The following is a 12,907-nucleotide window of genomic DNA, read 5'->3' as shown; positions in this document are numbered from 1 at the left end:
TATCTAGGTTAATTATTCTACAAACATATCAAAACATATAATAGAATACACATTTTTATTAGTTTATGTAAGCTTTATGAAAATATCCCTAACATGCATGACAAAGATACATGATGTGTATGCTAGATACCCCCACCCCACCCCCACCCCCACCCCCACCCCCAGGCGCGCGATAAAAAGTTGAGTGACGTCATGTCATTAACTATTAATTGTTAGGGCAAATTAATACTATCTTGTCCCGGCCAAAAAAGAAAAACCAATTCTAAATATGAAAAATTAGATATTCAATTTGATTCTAAATATAATATCTTAATTTATTTTGTTTTTTATATTTGTTTATTTTTTGTTAAAATAGTCCCATAATAATTACAAATGTTAACAAATTTTCATTTTAATATACATTATCAATAAAAATATTTTTAAAAAGACAACATGAATTTATTATAAATAATAAAATTAATTAATTTTTTTTATATCTGTAAATTCTTGTATTAAGTATAGCACTTTTTTTTTGCCCTATTGAAGTGTTTGGGCTGCTGGTTAAAAAAAAAAAAAAAGGGGCAGTGTCTGGGCTGACTTAGGCTGAATGCACTTCCTTGTCCATCATATGCCACGTCGCTTCAGCCGCCCAATTTTAGGCATGCAGGGGCCACCAGTGCGGAGAAGAAAATTAGGCATTTAGGGGCCTAACATGGTGGTAAATGTGGCCTCCACATCATAATTATAATTACTATTAATAACATAATAATAAAGTGACTTATCCAGTACACTTTAACATTTTAAATTTCAAAGTAAACAAACAACTGTAAAAGTAGTATTAGCTATATTAACCAGTTCATTCCACAAATCTGGTCATTTAAAAAAAAAATCATCAGTGCAAATAGGTTCGGCTGTGTGTGTGTGTGTTCAGTTTTTGATATTTTGAGTAACTGCCAAGAAACGTGTGAGCATCAAAATAATTTCCTTACGATAATTCTATTTTTTTTAATTAAATCAAGAGCCAACAGTAAATCAGAATATCAGCAATCGCCCATCTTCCGTCACTGTCAATTGTCAGTTAATTTTTCCCATTTTATTTAACTTTTACTTTTATTCTGCCAAGAATAAGGATTTGATCGATATTCAACTAAGCTTTACCGAAAATTGTACGCTTAAAAAAGCTGCCCTTACCTGGCCTGCCATGCTGCTACCGGTAACGAGGGACGAGGACTGGCGATAGTGGGGTAATTTTCTTTTACTCCCAAGATAATAGAAGAAGATATGGAAGGAAAAAAAATCTATGCGGAGTCATAGAAGAACACAGGGTCGTGCCATGATATAGTTAAACATAGTGATGAGATTGGCAGGTCAAGTGGGAATTAGATAATAAGATAAAGGCAGTTAATTATAGACACTTTAATAAAATTGACTTTTTGGATAAAAGAAGTTGCCGTGGCAGTGGTGAACATAGAAGACCAAACCAAAGCAATTAAGGTAACACGGAAACACATACGAGCAAGAACAAGTGGTCATTGGCCAGGCCTGCCCGCCGTGGTTCCTATTAGCAAATAATGATGAAGAGCATTTACTTGGAAAGACAACAACATCAGGCACCTGCCAAGGAAAGCACACGAGAAAATCAAAATGTCGAATGCCCCTGTAGTGATTTAATGTTATGATATTGAGGATTCAGTAATTTACTCCCAGGTCATTTGCTTGAATCGTTCCTTGATTGGTCTCGCGCATGATTTGACTACTCAAAGGCGTCTGCTTTAAGCAAACATTTGCCTCACTTGTTTATTGGAAAAAGATACTGCAAACATAGGACTAAAGCAATGCATGCAGATGTCCTTGAAAGAATAAAGAGGGCAATTATTCATACAGTTTGGCCTCTACACGGAGACGTTTAGCCAAAGGAAACAGAGAAACAGTTAGGAAAGAGAGAGGGGAAGATATAAAGACAGAATTACTCGGAGAAGTTGCTCAATTTTAGGCGGCTATAATTGGATTGGTGAAGCGTAGCACATGGAGCCACAATAAGCAAATTGACTGTTTTACCTGAAGGCGACAAGCAACGCCAGGACAAGATACTAGATAAAAAGCAGAAGAGCCAGATTCTGAATATATGTGTGCGCCATGAAACGGAGGTTCGGTAAACCTTATTTTAGGAAGACTGGAAGGCAGAAGGAGGGAAAAATTCAGAAAAATCAAAAAGTGCTCCCGTGAAAGACAAAAGAATATATTAAAGCAAATGCAGAAAAAGTGAGCTTCGTGAGATGTGTCCCCTGTTTGCAGGGTGTACTCAATGAACATCACTCTACATCACCTTTTTCCTTCCGTCTACACTGCCCAAACAAAGCCTAATAGCTTTTCCCCTCCAATCGAGTGCTTGCTTTTTCAAACCTTCCCTTCCATTTCCATTATAAGTATCCTTTTCTCTTCCTCCCTCTCTCGTAGAGCCAAACAATATGCACTTCTCTCTGCTAGCTTGGTCTCGGAGGGTTATGGTTTTTGTGTTACTCACATTCCTAGTGTGCGCAGAAAAGCAAGAGACCTCAAGGATAGGCTTGAGCAACCACACAATAACGAGCATGGTAGGGAATCAGAAACAGAAGGAGAAGCAGCTTGGAAAGAAGCCGTTTGACTTGTACTTGTCACGGAAGAGGAAAGTCCCAAATGCATCAGACCCTCTCCACAATCGTTGAGCTCAGCACTTTTCCTTCGAGCTTGTAGGCCTGCTTGTGTTTAGTGAGAAAGAAAATGCGAGAATAGAGGTTAAATAGAGTTTTGTTGAGATTCATATATGCTGCTATGGTGGAGAGAAGAATTACTGTTAGTGTACAATGTACAATATGGTTTTGAGGTTGATGCGTTTTGTCAACGGTGGTTAAAGGTTGTGGGGGAATGCTGCTTCCTCCTCGGAAATCACACCCGTGCTTGCTTCTTCTTCATCAATCACAACTTTTTGAGTTTTCCCCCTCCCTTCCATATATTTTATGTTGTACTAGAAAGAGTTTATACTGGATTTGTAAATTGAATTTGAACATATAAAGGTTTGAAACTTTGTGGTGATTAAATTATATATGCTGTCCATCTGTATGGGCCAGCTTTCTCCTTTATTGTTGTCATCTGGTGGCGCTGTCCTCGGCTTTTATTTCGCATGATCCATGATTAATGCTAGCTGAATATCACAATCGGATGCCAAGTCATTTAGTTTCCCATTGAACTATTGAAGCTTGGTTGATTGTGGAGCAATGATTAAAGAACCGGACCGGACCGGACGGTCGGACCGGTTGAACCGTCACCCGGACTCGTTAACGGCTCGGTTTGGACCAAAAAACTGTTCACATAGTTGAGCCGGATTGGACCGGAGTTGAGCCGTTATTAAGCCGGAAACCGGAGTTGGACCGGGAACCGGAACGGTTTTCAGAAAACCGGACGGTTTTTTAGCCTGACTGAAAAATACTAAAAAAATTTTAAAAAATAGAAGAAAAATAAAAAAATTGATCCCCTTAAATATCCTAATATATTTTTAGACTAGTTATAACCATATAGTATTATTTCATTGAAAATTTCATATATTGTGGTGTTAAAATCGTGAGTCGCTAGTCTTTTTGTTTCGATATTTGATCTATCTTTTAAAAAAATATTTTGATTTGAATGAATTGATAATTTGTAATATCATTAAATATTTTAAACATACATAAAATTAAATATATAAGGTTTTAGTCCATTTTCAATGATTTTATTATAATTTTAGATTATTTAAATGCATTTCTAAATTATTTAATAATTTGATATTTTTCATATATACTAATTATATGTATATAATATTTTTTAAATTAATTATTGCGTCACCGGTCTGACCGAACGGTCCGACCGATTGAACCATGACCCGTTGATCTTTCCGATTTGACTTCCGGTCCGGCTTTTAAAACATTGTTGTGGAGACCGTTGATCATCTGACTTGTCTCAATATGTGAATCATCAGGTGTTAGGAATGGTTGTTATTTAGTTTTTCAGAAACTAGGAATTCTTTTTTTTTTTTTTGTGGGGGCGGTAAAACGAACAAGAAAAGGGAAAACTTGCAGCCTCTGGGATGACTTGGAATCCGGAGTTGATATATATTCTCACTTGCATTAGAATCCAACAAAAGATTAATACAAAGGACAAGTTGGTGACTGCGTAATTGTGTCTGTCCATTCGTGATTCTTGTTCTTGTTTGACGAAATGAGTGGAGGAATAATTTAAATGAACTCAATTAAAAAAATTGAAAAAATAGAGTTAAAATTTTTTAATCAATTTTTAATAATTTTAAGTTCGAATCAACATAGTAGCTGGCCAACGGGGGAAGTGAGGAAGCGAACCGCCAGTCTGCAAAGAATCAAATGAAGTTGGTGTCGAGAAAATCAGAAATAAAGAAAAAGGATTTAGGGTGTGTTTGGATGAAACCAAACCATGGTTTGGAAAAGTGATTCTGGAAAATAGATTCTGGGGAGAATAGATTCTGTGAAGAATAGATTTTGTAAAAAAGTGATTCTGAGAAATGAGAGTGTTTGGATAGTTGTTATCAGAAGCACTTTTTATATATACAAATTACTAAAAAAAAAAGACAGAAGTTAATATGATAATTACAGAAAAAATAGATTTTATGATATATTTTAATTTGAAGGAATAAAATTGTTAATAATATATTTTTTACCAACATAATTAATAATACATAAGATAATATAATTAATAAATAATTAATGTGTATATATATTTATAAAATATAAGATTAAATATGTTTATCAAAAAATATGTTTATAAAAAAAATAACAAGATACATATCATATAGGCTTTCACACTCTCCCTTTTTTCTCCAAAAGCAAAAAAATTTTGCTTTTTCCAAAGCCATGGTTTTGATTTTTAGAGGGGGTGTTTGGGTGATTGACACCCCAAACCATGGTTTGGGGTGTCACCCAAACACACCCTTATTTTGTGAAGGATACGGTCGAAAATGAAAGGACGTGGGAAGCTAGAGCTCCAATAGGCCCAGTGGCTGATCCTACACATGGCAAGCCCATCTTTTGACTGTTCAACATGTACGGTTTGATGCCCATCCGGAAAAGCCTCCACTGTTCACAACATGGTCTTTATATCTGGAAATGATCTCATTTGCCGCAGCCGCAGGCTTTTTTGTTTTTGTTTTTGGCCTTCAGAAAAAAGATATTAATTAAAGGTTCTCCATAATAATGTTTTAACACCATCATAAATACAATATAAATTAGCCAGACCAATTAAAGATAAGAGGGTAATATTATTAATACAAGAATTATAATTGTTTCCCCTTAGAGTGAACACAAAAGCATATTATTGCATCCAGGGCAAACACGCCATTAATCAAGTGATCAACTTTTCGTCGAGGTTTATGATGGTTTGCTTGCTTGCTTGCTTCCTGTAAAGCTGTACGGCCATCTCTTTAACTGCTGTTTTCAGCTGCCGATGCAAGTTCCTTCATAGTTAGTAGCTGGGCTGGCTGAGTTCCTTCTTCCAACATGACACGTAGTTTTTATAGGATGATGACAATAACAATAATAATAAACATATAAAATTAATTAATTAAGTTTTATCAAGGTCAAAAAAATTAATTAAGTTTTATATTAAAAAATATTTTGCTGACCGGGTAAAATACATACGGGAGTTATTACATGTCAATAAAATATATAATCTTGTTATGAGAGAAACGACATGTAAGAAGCAGCATATGAGAATTGAGAAAGACGCGCCTATATATATGTGTATATACAGGAAGTTTCTCAACACAAGGCGTATTAGGGGTCAACACCGTGTGTTGCCTCATAACTCTATCTTCTGATTCATATCAACACATAAATATTTATTCTGACTCAGGCAAGGCGTCTCATATGTCCGTTCAAAGTGAGAACAAAGAAATTCAACAGTCAGTGGAGATTCATTAATTCAAACCATTATTAAGTAATTCCGTGGTTGAATGCTGTGGGATAATTTGACAACCATTAAATCAATCTACTTCATCCCCTTTAATCTACTTCAACTCTTAAAGGAATCAATTTTTGAATATGAAACAAATTAGTTTATTATTATCATTATTATTAGTATCATTTTTTTCTGAAGCGCCCTCAAAGAAACAGGATTAAATGTAGGAGGAAAAAATTATGAAATTAATGAGGATAATTTAAAATATAGATCACATAACTAGAAATAAAATAAGGAAAAATTCTAGAAAAAGAATTATGAAATTATAATTTTCCAATTAAGGCACCTAAGAGTTGAGAATAACAAAAAAAAAAAGGTGCTTGATCTGATATTTTACAAATATAATTAAATAACCAAAATGCCCTTGTATTATATTTCAAAAAAAGAAAATATCAAACTTATCATTATTGGTTCATAATTTGTTAATAAATAACTTGCCGTTGCCAATATATTTTTTGTTATTTGTTATTCAATACTTGTCATTACCAATTCAGAACTTTTTAATAAACTTTTTGATATAAAAGAATTTTAGTAATTTAATTATATTCGCAAAATATCAAATTATGCATCACTTCCTTCTTTGTCATTTTCAACTCTTAGGTGCCTAATTTGGAATGTTATATTTTCATCTTTTTTATTTGTCATTTTGTTCAACCATTTGTGCAATCATCGGAGGCTCAATCAATTTTAACACGTTTGATACCAGCAAAATAAAAATCTCCTCGCTATCTACAAATTCAGTTGAAACACCCTCATTATGCTCATTTTTGCACGAGAATTCTAGAAAGCCAGACCGCATCCATGACAAGTGGTGGATGTTCAAAATGGTAAAACGCATTCCTCGTATGTCATTTTGGAATTGAAGGCATATTTAATTTCATGCGATAAACAAAGTCAATCCCTCGGGAAGAATCATGGCACATGATCCATATTCAAAACTGGAAAACGCATTCCTCAACTTCCTGTTTCAACTTTCAAGAAACAAGACTTCTTCTTAGTGACATGTGTGTGATTTGATTTCTCCAATGTGCATAAATAATATCAACGGTCAAGCAATCAACTAGTCAACAATTATATATACGCAAAATACTTTACGTTCGATTTCATTCGTAATTAAAGTCATCGTGCTATTTTTTTTCCCATCGTATTTTGTTCGTTCAGATAATTATTCTCTTGATTCTTGTTTCTTTCCTGAAGTGGGATTTTGGCAAAGAGAAAACAGAGCAAATCATGACATGATAGTCGCAAACAAGACTCTGTTATTGAAATTCATATTTCATTATTATTTTTTTATGTTTGCAGGGACTGCAAAATATTTAAATGATTAATAGGCTAGAAATACATCCGGATGTACGACCTGTTCGCTTGAAAATGGCTTTAAAAATATAGCCCAAGTTGGCGTGCATATCAAGAAAAACGAAAAAAGAATAATAATAATAGACTTATTTGTATGGCAATTAATTTTGACTGAAATGCTTCATACGTTCATACCCCCCGTTATACGTAACGAGGGAGGAAAATAGTTTTACGTACGAATTTGGGGGAAAAATCAAACCAGATGATTAATTAATTACTATATGTTGGCGTTTTTAACAAGCTACTGTTATACATTCATTGGCGGAGAAGTTTGCGTGGAATTGATCAAAAAATACCTGAAAAAATTATTTGATTACAAATGTAATAAACATTAGTGATTGTCGAACTTTGAGTTCCTCCTGGTCTTATCGGGTACGTGATTATATGTTTGATTAGTCTGCTAATTCGAGGAGTTTTGCCAATTTTTCATGAACGTCTGTGCTTTACAAATTAGCTTCATATTCGGCGTTAATTTAAATAATAATGCATTATTGAAGAACATTATAAACAAGGAATTCGGGGGAAGGTATATGCAGATGGATTCTTCTTTCCTGGAAATAAACTGTAAGTTTTGTTTGCCAGCGAAATACGCTTTATTCAACAATGCAAAAAGGAATATAATATCCAATGGGTTACATAATAAATTGGCCCGCAAGAAAATAGTTACTCCTTTAATCCTATTTATAAGGTATTTTCAGCATATTTCATACAGACTAAAAAAAACTTTAAACTTTATTAACTATCATTCAAAATTTAATGACTTTTTAACTTTATCCCTATTTAATATGCATTATACCTTATATACACAAAGTTAATACAATAATAAATGAAGGGTAAAATTATACATTTATACAAAAAATTTCTCTAAGTACCCTATAAATAGGATAAAAAAAATGCCTTATTTCTCTGTCCTATAAATAGGACCAGAAGAGTATATTAATATTCCGTCAGATAACACACGGTTGAAATCTGAGTTTGATTTTTTGAAATAAATATCCGGTTAAATTCCCGTTTTTATGTATTTTGTTGTAAGCGTGATTTAAAATTTAGTATCATAAAATCATGGTAAAATATGCTGAGAAAGTTATTAGAGTAAAAATATTAACGAAATTTATTTCTATTTATTTATTTATTTTTTGACGAAGATAAAATGTTCAAACTCTTGTGTGTTTTTGGGATATCTTTTGCCCACAACTCATAAAGGTGATTCGTCCGTAATATAATGATCAGGGTTTGGCCTAAGTGTCCGGCTTGAATTGATATGTGAATCTTCTTTTTGGGGCCAAAAATTGATGTGCGAGTAAAGTCTCATTAATATGTGGGGATTCCCCTTCTCACTGCCATCATTCTGGCAATATTTTCCTTTGGTCTTCTAACTGAGCTCACAAAATTAATAACAAGTACATGTAATATTCACGACAATCGATTATTAAATTTGAGGCTTTTAAAAAGGGAAAACCGTACCCCTCACCTATGTTAATTAACTTCACAATTATTGTCCAAAGTAAATTATGATCATAACGACTTGCTATTTTCCAACTAAATAAATTGAGCACAGCTTTTTTTTATTTGAACGCTATTCGTGTGTAGAAGAAGAAGAGCGAAAAGAAAGCAAATGGAGGAAAGTCCAACTGCCATTTCTCTAATACATGTTTTCAAAACATAAGAATGAATGATGCACCAAAAATGAGACTGAGTGAAAAAAAGTAAAAGTTCTGAATTTTCAAGTGATGAGGCACGGACAGAATTACATTTATGTCCACATCATCTCTTGAGCTTTAAATTCATATTAAAACGTACTCATTCACCTAAAGAAGAAAAACCAAGAGGGCTGAAGTCAACGTCATAAAGAAACCGGCCTTATGAACAAAATTAACTTCCACAACTACTTTTAACTGAATATTTGCTATTGCTAGACGGGCATAAACACAATGGTATATATAATGTTATCTGACCAAAAGAGAAAAGTCATCGTTATTTTCATTCCCTCTCGGATCAAGTTGCAGATGGCAGACCTGGGCCAAACCCTTCAAATTAAATGACGACAGGCACACCCTTAATCAACCGTCTACAGAATTAAAAATTTAAAGAGTAAATGCCGCTCCCAGTATACTCTCTCTCTTGCATCACTCATGTCCATGTACATACACATGTGTGTGTGTGTATATATATCCGCACGGTTTAGAGGCCATTCCATTCCACCATCAACGCCTTGTCATACACACACATCCTCATTGCAAGGCAAGTTAAATCGTACCTCCTCGCTCCAATTTGAAACCCCCCTCCGGCGAAAATGGTGATGGAACTTCCTCAATGGTTTGTTCCAGCTTCGTGCGTCTTCATCTTGATTTGTATATCCACTCTGATACTCAGGCGAGATGGGAAACGGAAAAGCCTTCCACCTGGCCCGCCCGGCTTGCCTGTCATCGGCCATCTTCATCTCATGAAGCCACCCATTCACCGAACTCTTCAGAAACTCAGTGAGAAATACGGCCCCGTCATGTTCCTTCGCTTCGGCTCTCTCAAAGTTCTGGTGGTCTCTTCGCCATCGGCCGTGGAAGAATGCTTCACCAAGAACGACATCGTTTTCGCCAACCGCCCTGCCACACTTGCCGGGAAACACCTCAATTACGACTACAAGACCGTGGGATTCGCCCCTTATGGCGATCACTGGAGAGGCCTCCGGCGGCTAATAAATCAGGAACTTTTCTCTGTGAGCAGACTCTCCATGTTAAGCGACGTGAGGATGGATGAAGTCCTGCTTCTGGTAAAGCAACTGTTCGGAAAGTCAGGACGAAGCTGGATGAAAGTGGAACTCAGACACAGATTCGTGGACCTTATTTTCGATGTGACGTTGAGGATGATCTCAGGGAAGAGGTATTATGGGACGGACGTGGTGTCGAAGGAAGCGACGGATTTTAAGAATATGATGGGCGAAATTTTCGAACTTCTTAATCCCGCTGTGGATGACCTTTTCCCAATACTACGACGGCTCGACCTCTTTGGGGTGCAAAGAAGGATGAAGCGAGTGATGAAGAAGCAGGACAGTTTTCTTCAGAACCTGCTTGACGAGCACAGGAGAAAACGAAGCTCCAGCAGCAACATTGGCGCCAACCAGGAGAAAAAGACCATGACCTTGATTGAAGTCATGTTGTCTCTCCAAAAAACGGATCCGGTGTTCTACTCCGACACAAACATCAAAGGAATTGCAGCGGTAAGAAATTAATCACTGGGCTAGATACTTCATTCCCTAATATATCGCCGAAATTAATTAACGAATTAAATTGCCAAGAAGAAAGCCTTTGGTTGAGCCTTTCCTTTTTAGTATGCTACACGACACTTTTTCTTGAAAAATATTGCTATCCATGCACGAGTTTCTTTGGGTCATCTTATCATTTTCTTAATATAAGAGTTAGTTTAATTTTTAATTTGGTTCTAAATATAAATACAAGACCCCAATTCATTTTATCTCTCATATGCATCCATCTTTTTTAAAATATTTTTTATAATAGTTATATATGTTAAAAATTTTATCAAATAGTAATTCTAGTTAACATGCATGATTAACAAAGAAATTCTAGGGAACACATACAATTACAAACAACTCATTTAACAAATTTTCTTAATATATTCAAATTAATCAACTAGTTCTTATATTAAGGATCAGATGTGGTAGTAATTTCTGTTAAAAATGAGAGCTACCCTTTTTGTGCTTAGTGTGGTTTATTAGATATACCGATCGACTACACTAGTTTGATCGGATCAACTATATATATTGATGGGAGGATTTCCTCTGTGTGTGTCTATATCATTTATTTCATCAGTGTTTGAAAAGTTAATTCTGTTAATAAATGGGAAAATTGCAACACAATCCCACCTAAGAAAATTAAATACAAAAAAGTCTTCTATAATTATTAAATTATTTTGAAGTTCTAAAGGATCTTATTGCAACAAAATTTATTTGTTTAATTACTAAATTGTTTTTATTTTTTTTTAAATTTGTATTGACAACTGAAAGAGTAGTCGTTGATAATTTATGTAAAGATTGACAACTGTCGTGGCAAATATTGACAGCTTATGCATTACATTTTGTAATATGTTAAGAAAATGTGTTATCAATATCTGCTGTGATAGTTGTCAATCCTTACACTTTAAGTTATCAACGACTACTCCTTCAGTCAAACACAAAGTTTTAAATAAAATGACAATTTGATAATTAAACAAATAAAATTTATTGCAATGAGGTTTCTTGAGACTTCAAAATAATTTGATGATTTTAAGATATTTTTTTGTATTTAATTCCCCTGAATGGGATCTAATTATAATTTTCTCTTAATAAATTGAGGAAGTAATCTAGTCGTAATTCAATAGTTTCAATGTCAAGACCGAATCATTCGTCGATAAATGCTGCTTTTACAATAATTAATAAACAGATATGTACAGACTATAGTAAAATAATAGTTTTTTTATTTACGCCGTGTAGAGATCGATGAATTAATCTCATTTAAATGAGAGAACTCCTTTTCATTGGTTCAAATGTTAAACTACCTGTTTATGTTTAACCAATTCGGTCAACTGTTAATACGCAATCAATTTTAAGAGGGCAGCACCCCAGCTATTTACTTTTATAGTATTAATTAATATGCAAGCTTAAAGCAAGCTTCTGTGATTAACTCTGATGTGCTGCATCCTGCATGTGATCGTCAAGGGACGAAATTAGTTAAAACTCTCATTTGATCGATGGAAACGGTATGATCAATTATGGTGAAAATGCAGGCAGTGGTAGCGGCGGGGACGGAAACTTCAGCATCGACCATGGAATGGGCACTTGCAGTTCTGCTGAACCATCCAGAGGTAATGGAAAAGTTGAAGACGGAGATAGACACTCACGTTGGAAAAGAGCGATTCATGAATGAATCAGACATACCCAAGCTCACATATCTGCAGAACGTAGTGTTAGAAACTCTGCGCATATATCCCGCCGGAGCTCTCGGAGTGCCCCACATGAACTCAGAGGACAGTACGATCAGTGGTTACCACGTCCCCAAAGGGACAATGTTGATGGTCAACTTGTGGGTGCTGCACAAGGATCCAAAACACTGGAAGGATGCCACTAAGTTTATGCCAGAGAGGTTCGAGAATGGGCAAGGCTCTGAGGGCTATAACCTGATTCCATTTGGTGCTGGAAGGAGGCAGTGCCCTGGGGCTAATCTGGCCAAGAGAATCATGGCCTTGACTATTGGATTGCTGGTTCAGGTGTTTGAGTGGAAGAGGATTGGGGATCAGGAGATCAACATGATGGAGGGAGATGGTCTTACACTCCCCAGACTTGAGCCTCTGGTTGCACTCATACGGCCACGCCAAGAGATGCTGCCCCTTCTCTCCAGCTTGTGAAGATTATATGAGAACCTGCGTGTTCATAGCTAGAGAATAAACAGTACCGCTTTATCATGCCGCTACTTCATAGTTAGATGAATTTTGGATTCACACGCAATTTCTTTCATGCGCGATACATGCAAAAGTCCTCGTTTTATGAATAATACTCTTTTGGCTATATTTATAAGTCACCTCCAAT

General features: G+C 35.3%; 1 protein-coding gene across 1 annotated transcript; it reads left to right on the top strand.

The window, feature by feature from the left end:
* The first annotated feature begins 9,564 nt into the window (after positions 1–9,564).
* On the top strand, positions 9,565–12,902 carry LOC114761655 (isoflavone 2'-hydroxylase-like). Its single transcript, XM_028951070.1, has 2 exons — positions 9,565–10,546; positions 12,109–12,902. Exons 1-2 carry the CDS (start codon positions 9,626–9,628, stop codon positions 12,724–12,726), a joined length of 1,539 nt encoding a protein of 512 aa, XP_028806903.1. The 5' UTR covers positions 9,565–9,625; the 3' UTR covers positions 12,727–12,902.
* The last annotated feature ends 5 nt before the right edge of the window (positions 12,903–12,907 follow it).

This window comes from Neltuma alba, unplaced genomic scaffold (genome assembly GCF_004799145.2).
Source record: "Neltuma alba isolate B1F8T4 unplaced genomic scaffold, ASM479914v2 tig00011128_pilon, whole genome shotgun sequence".
Lineage (NCBI taxonomy): Eukaryota > Viridiplantae > Streptophyta > Magnoliopsida > Fabales > Fabaceae > Neltuma > Neltuma alba.
This window is presented reverse-complemented; position numbering and strand designations above follow the sequence as displayed.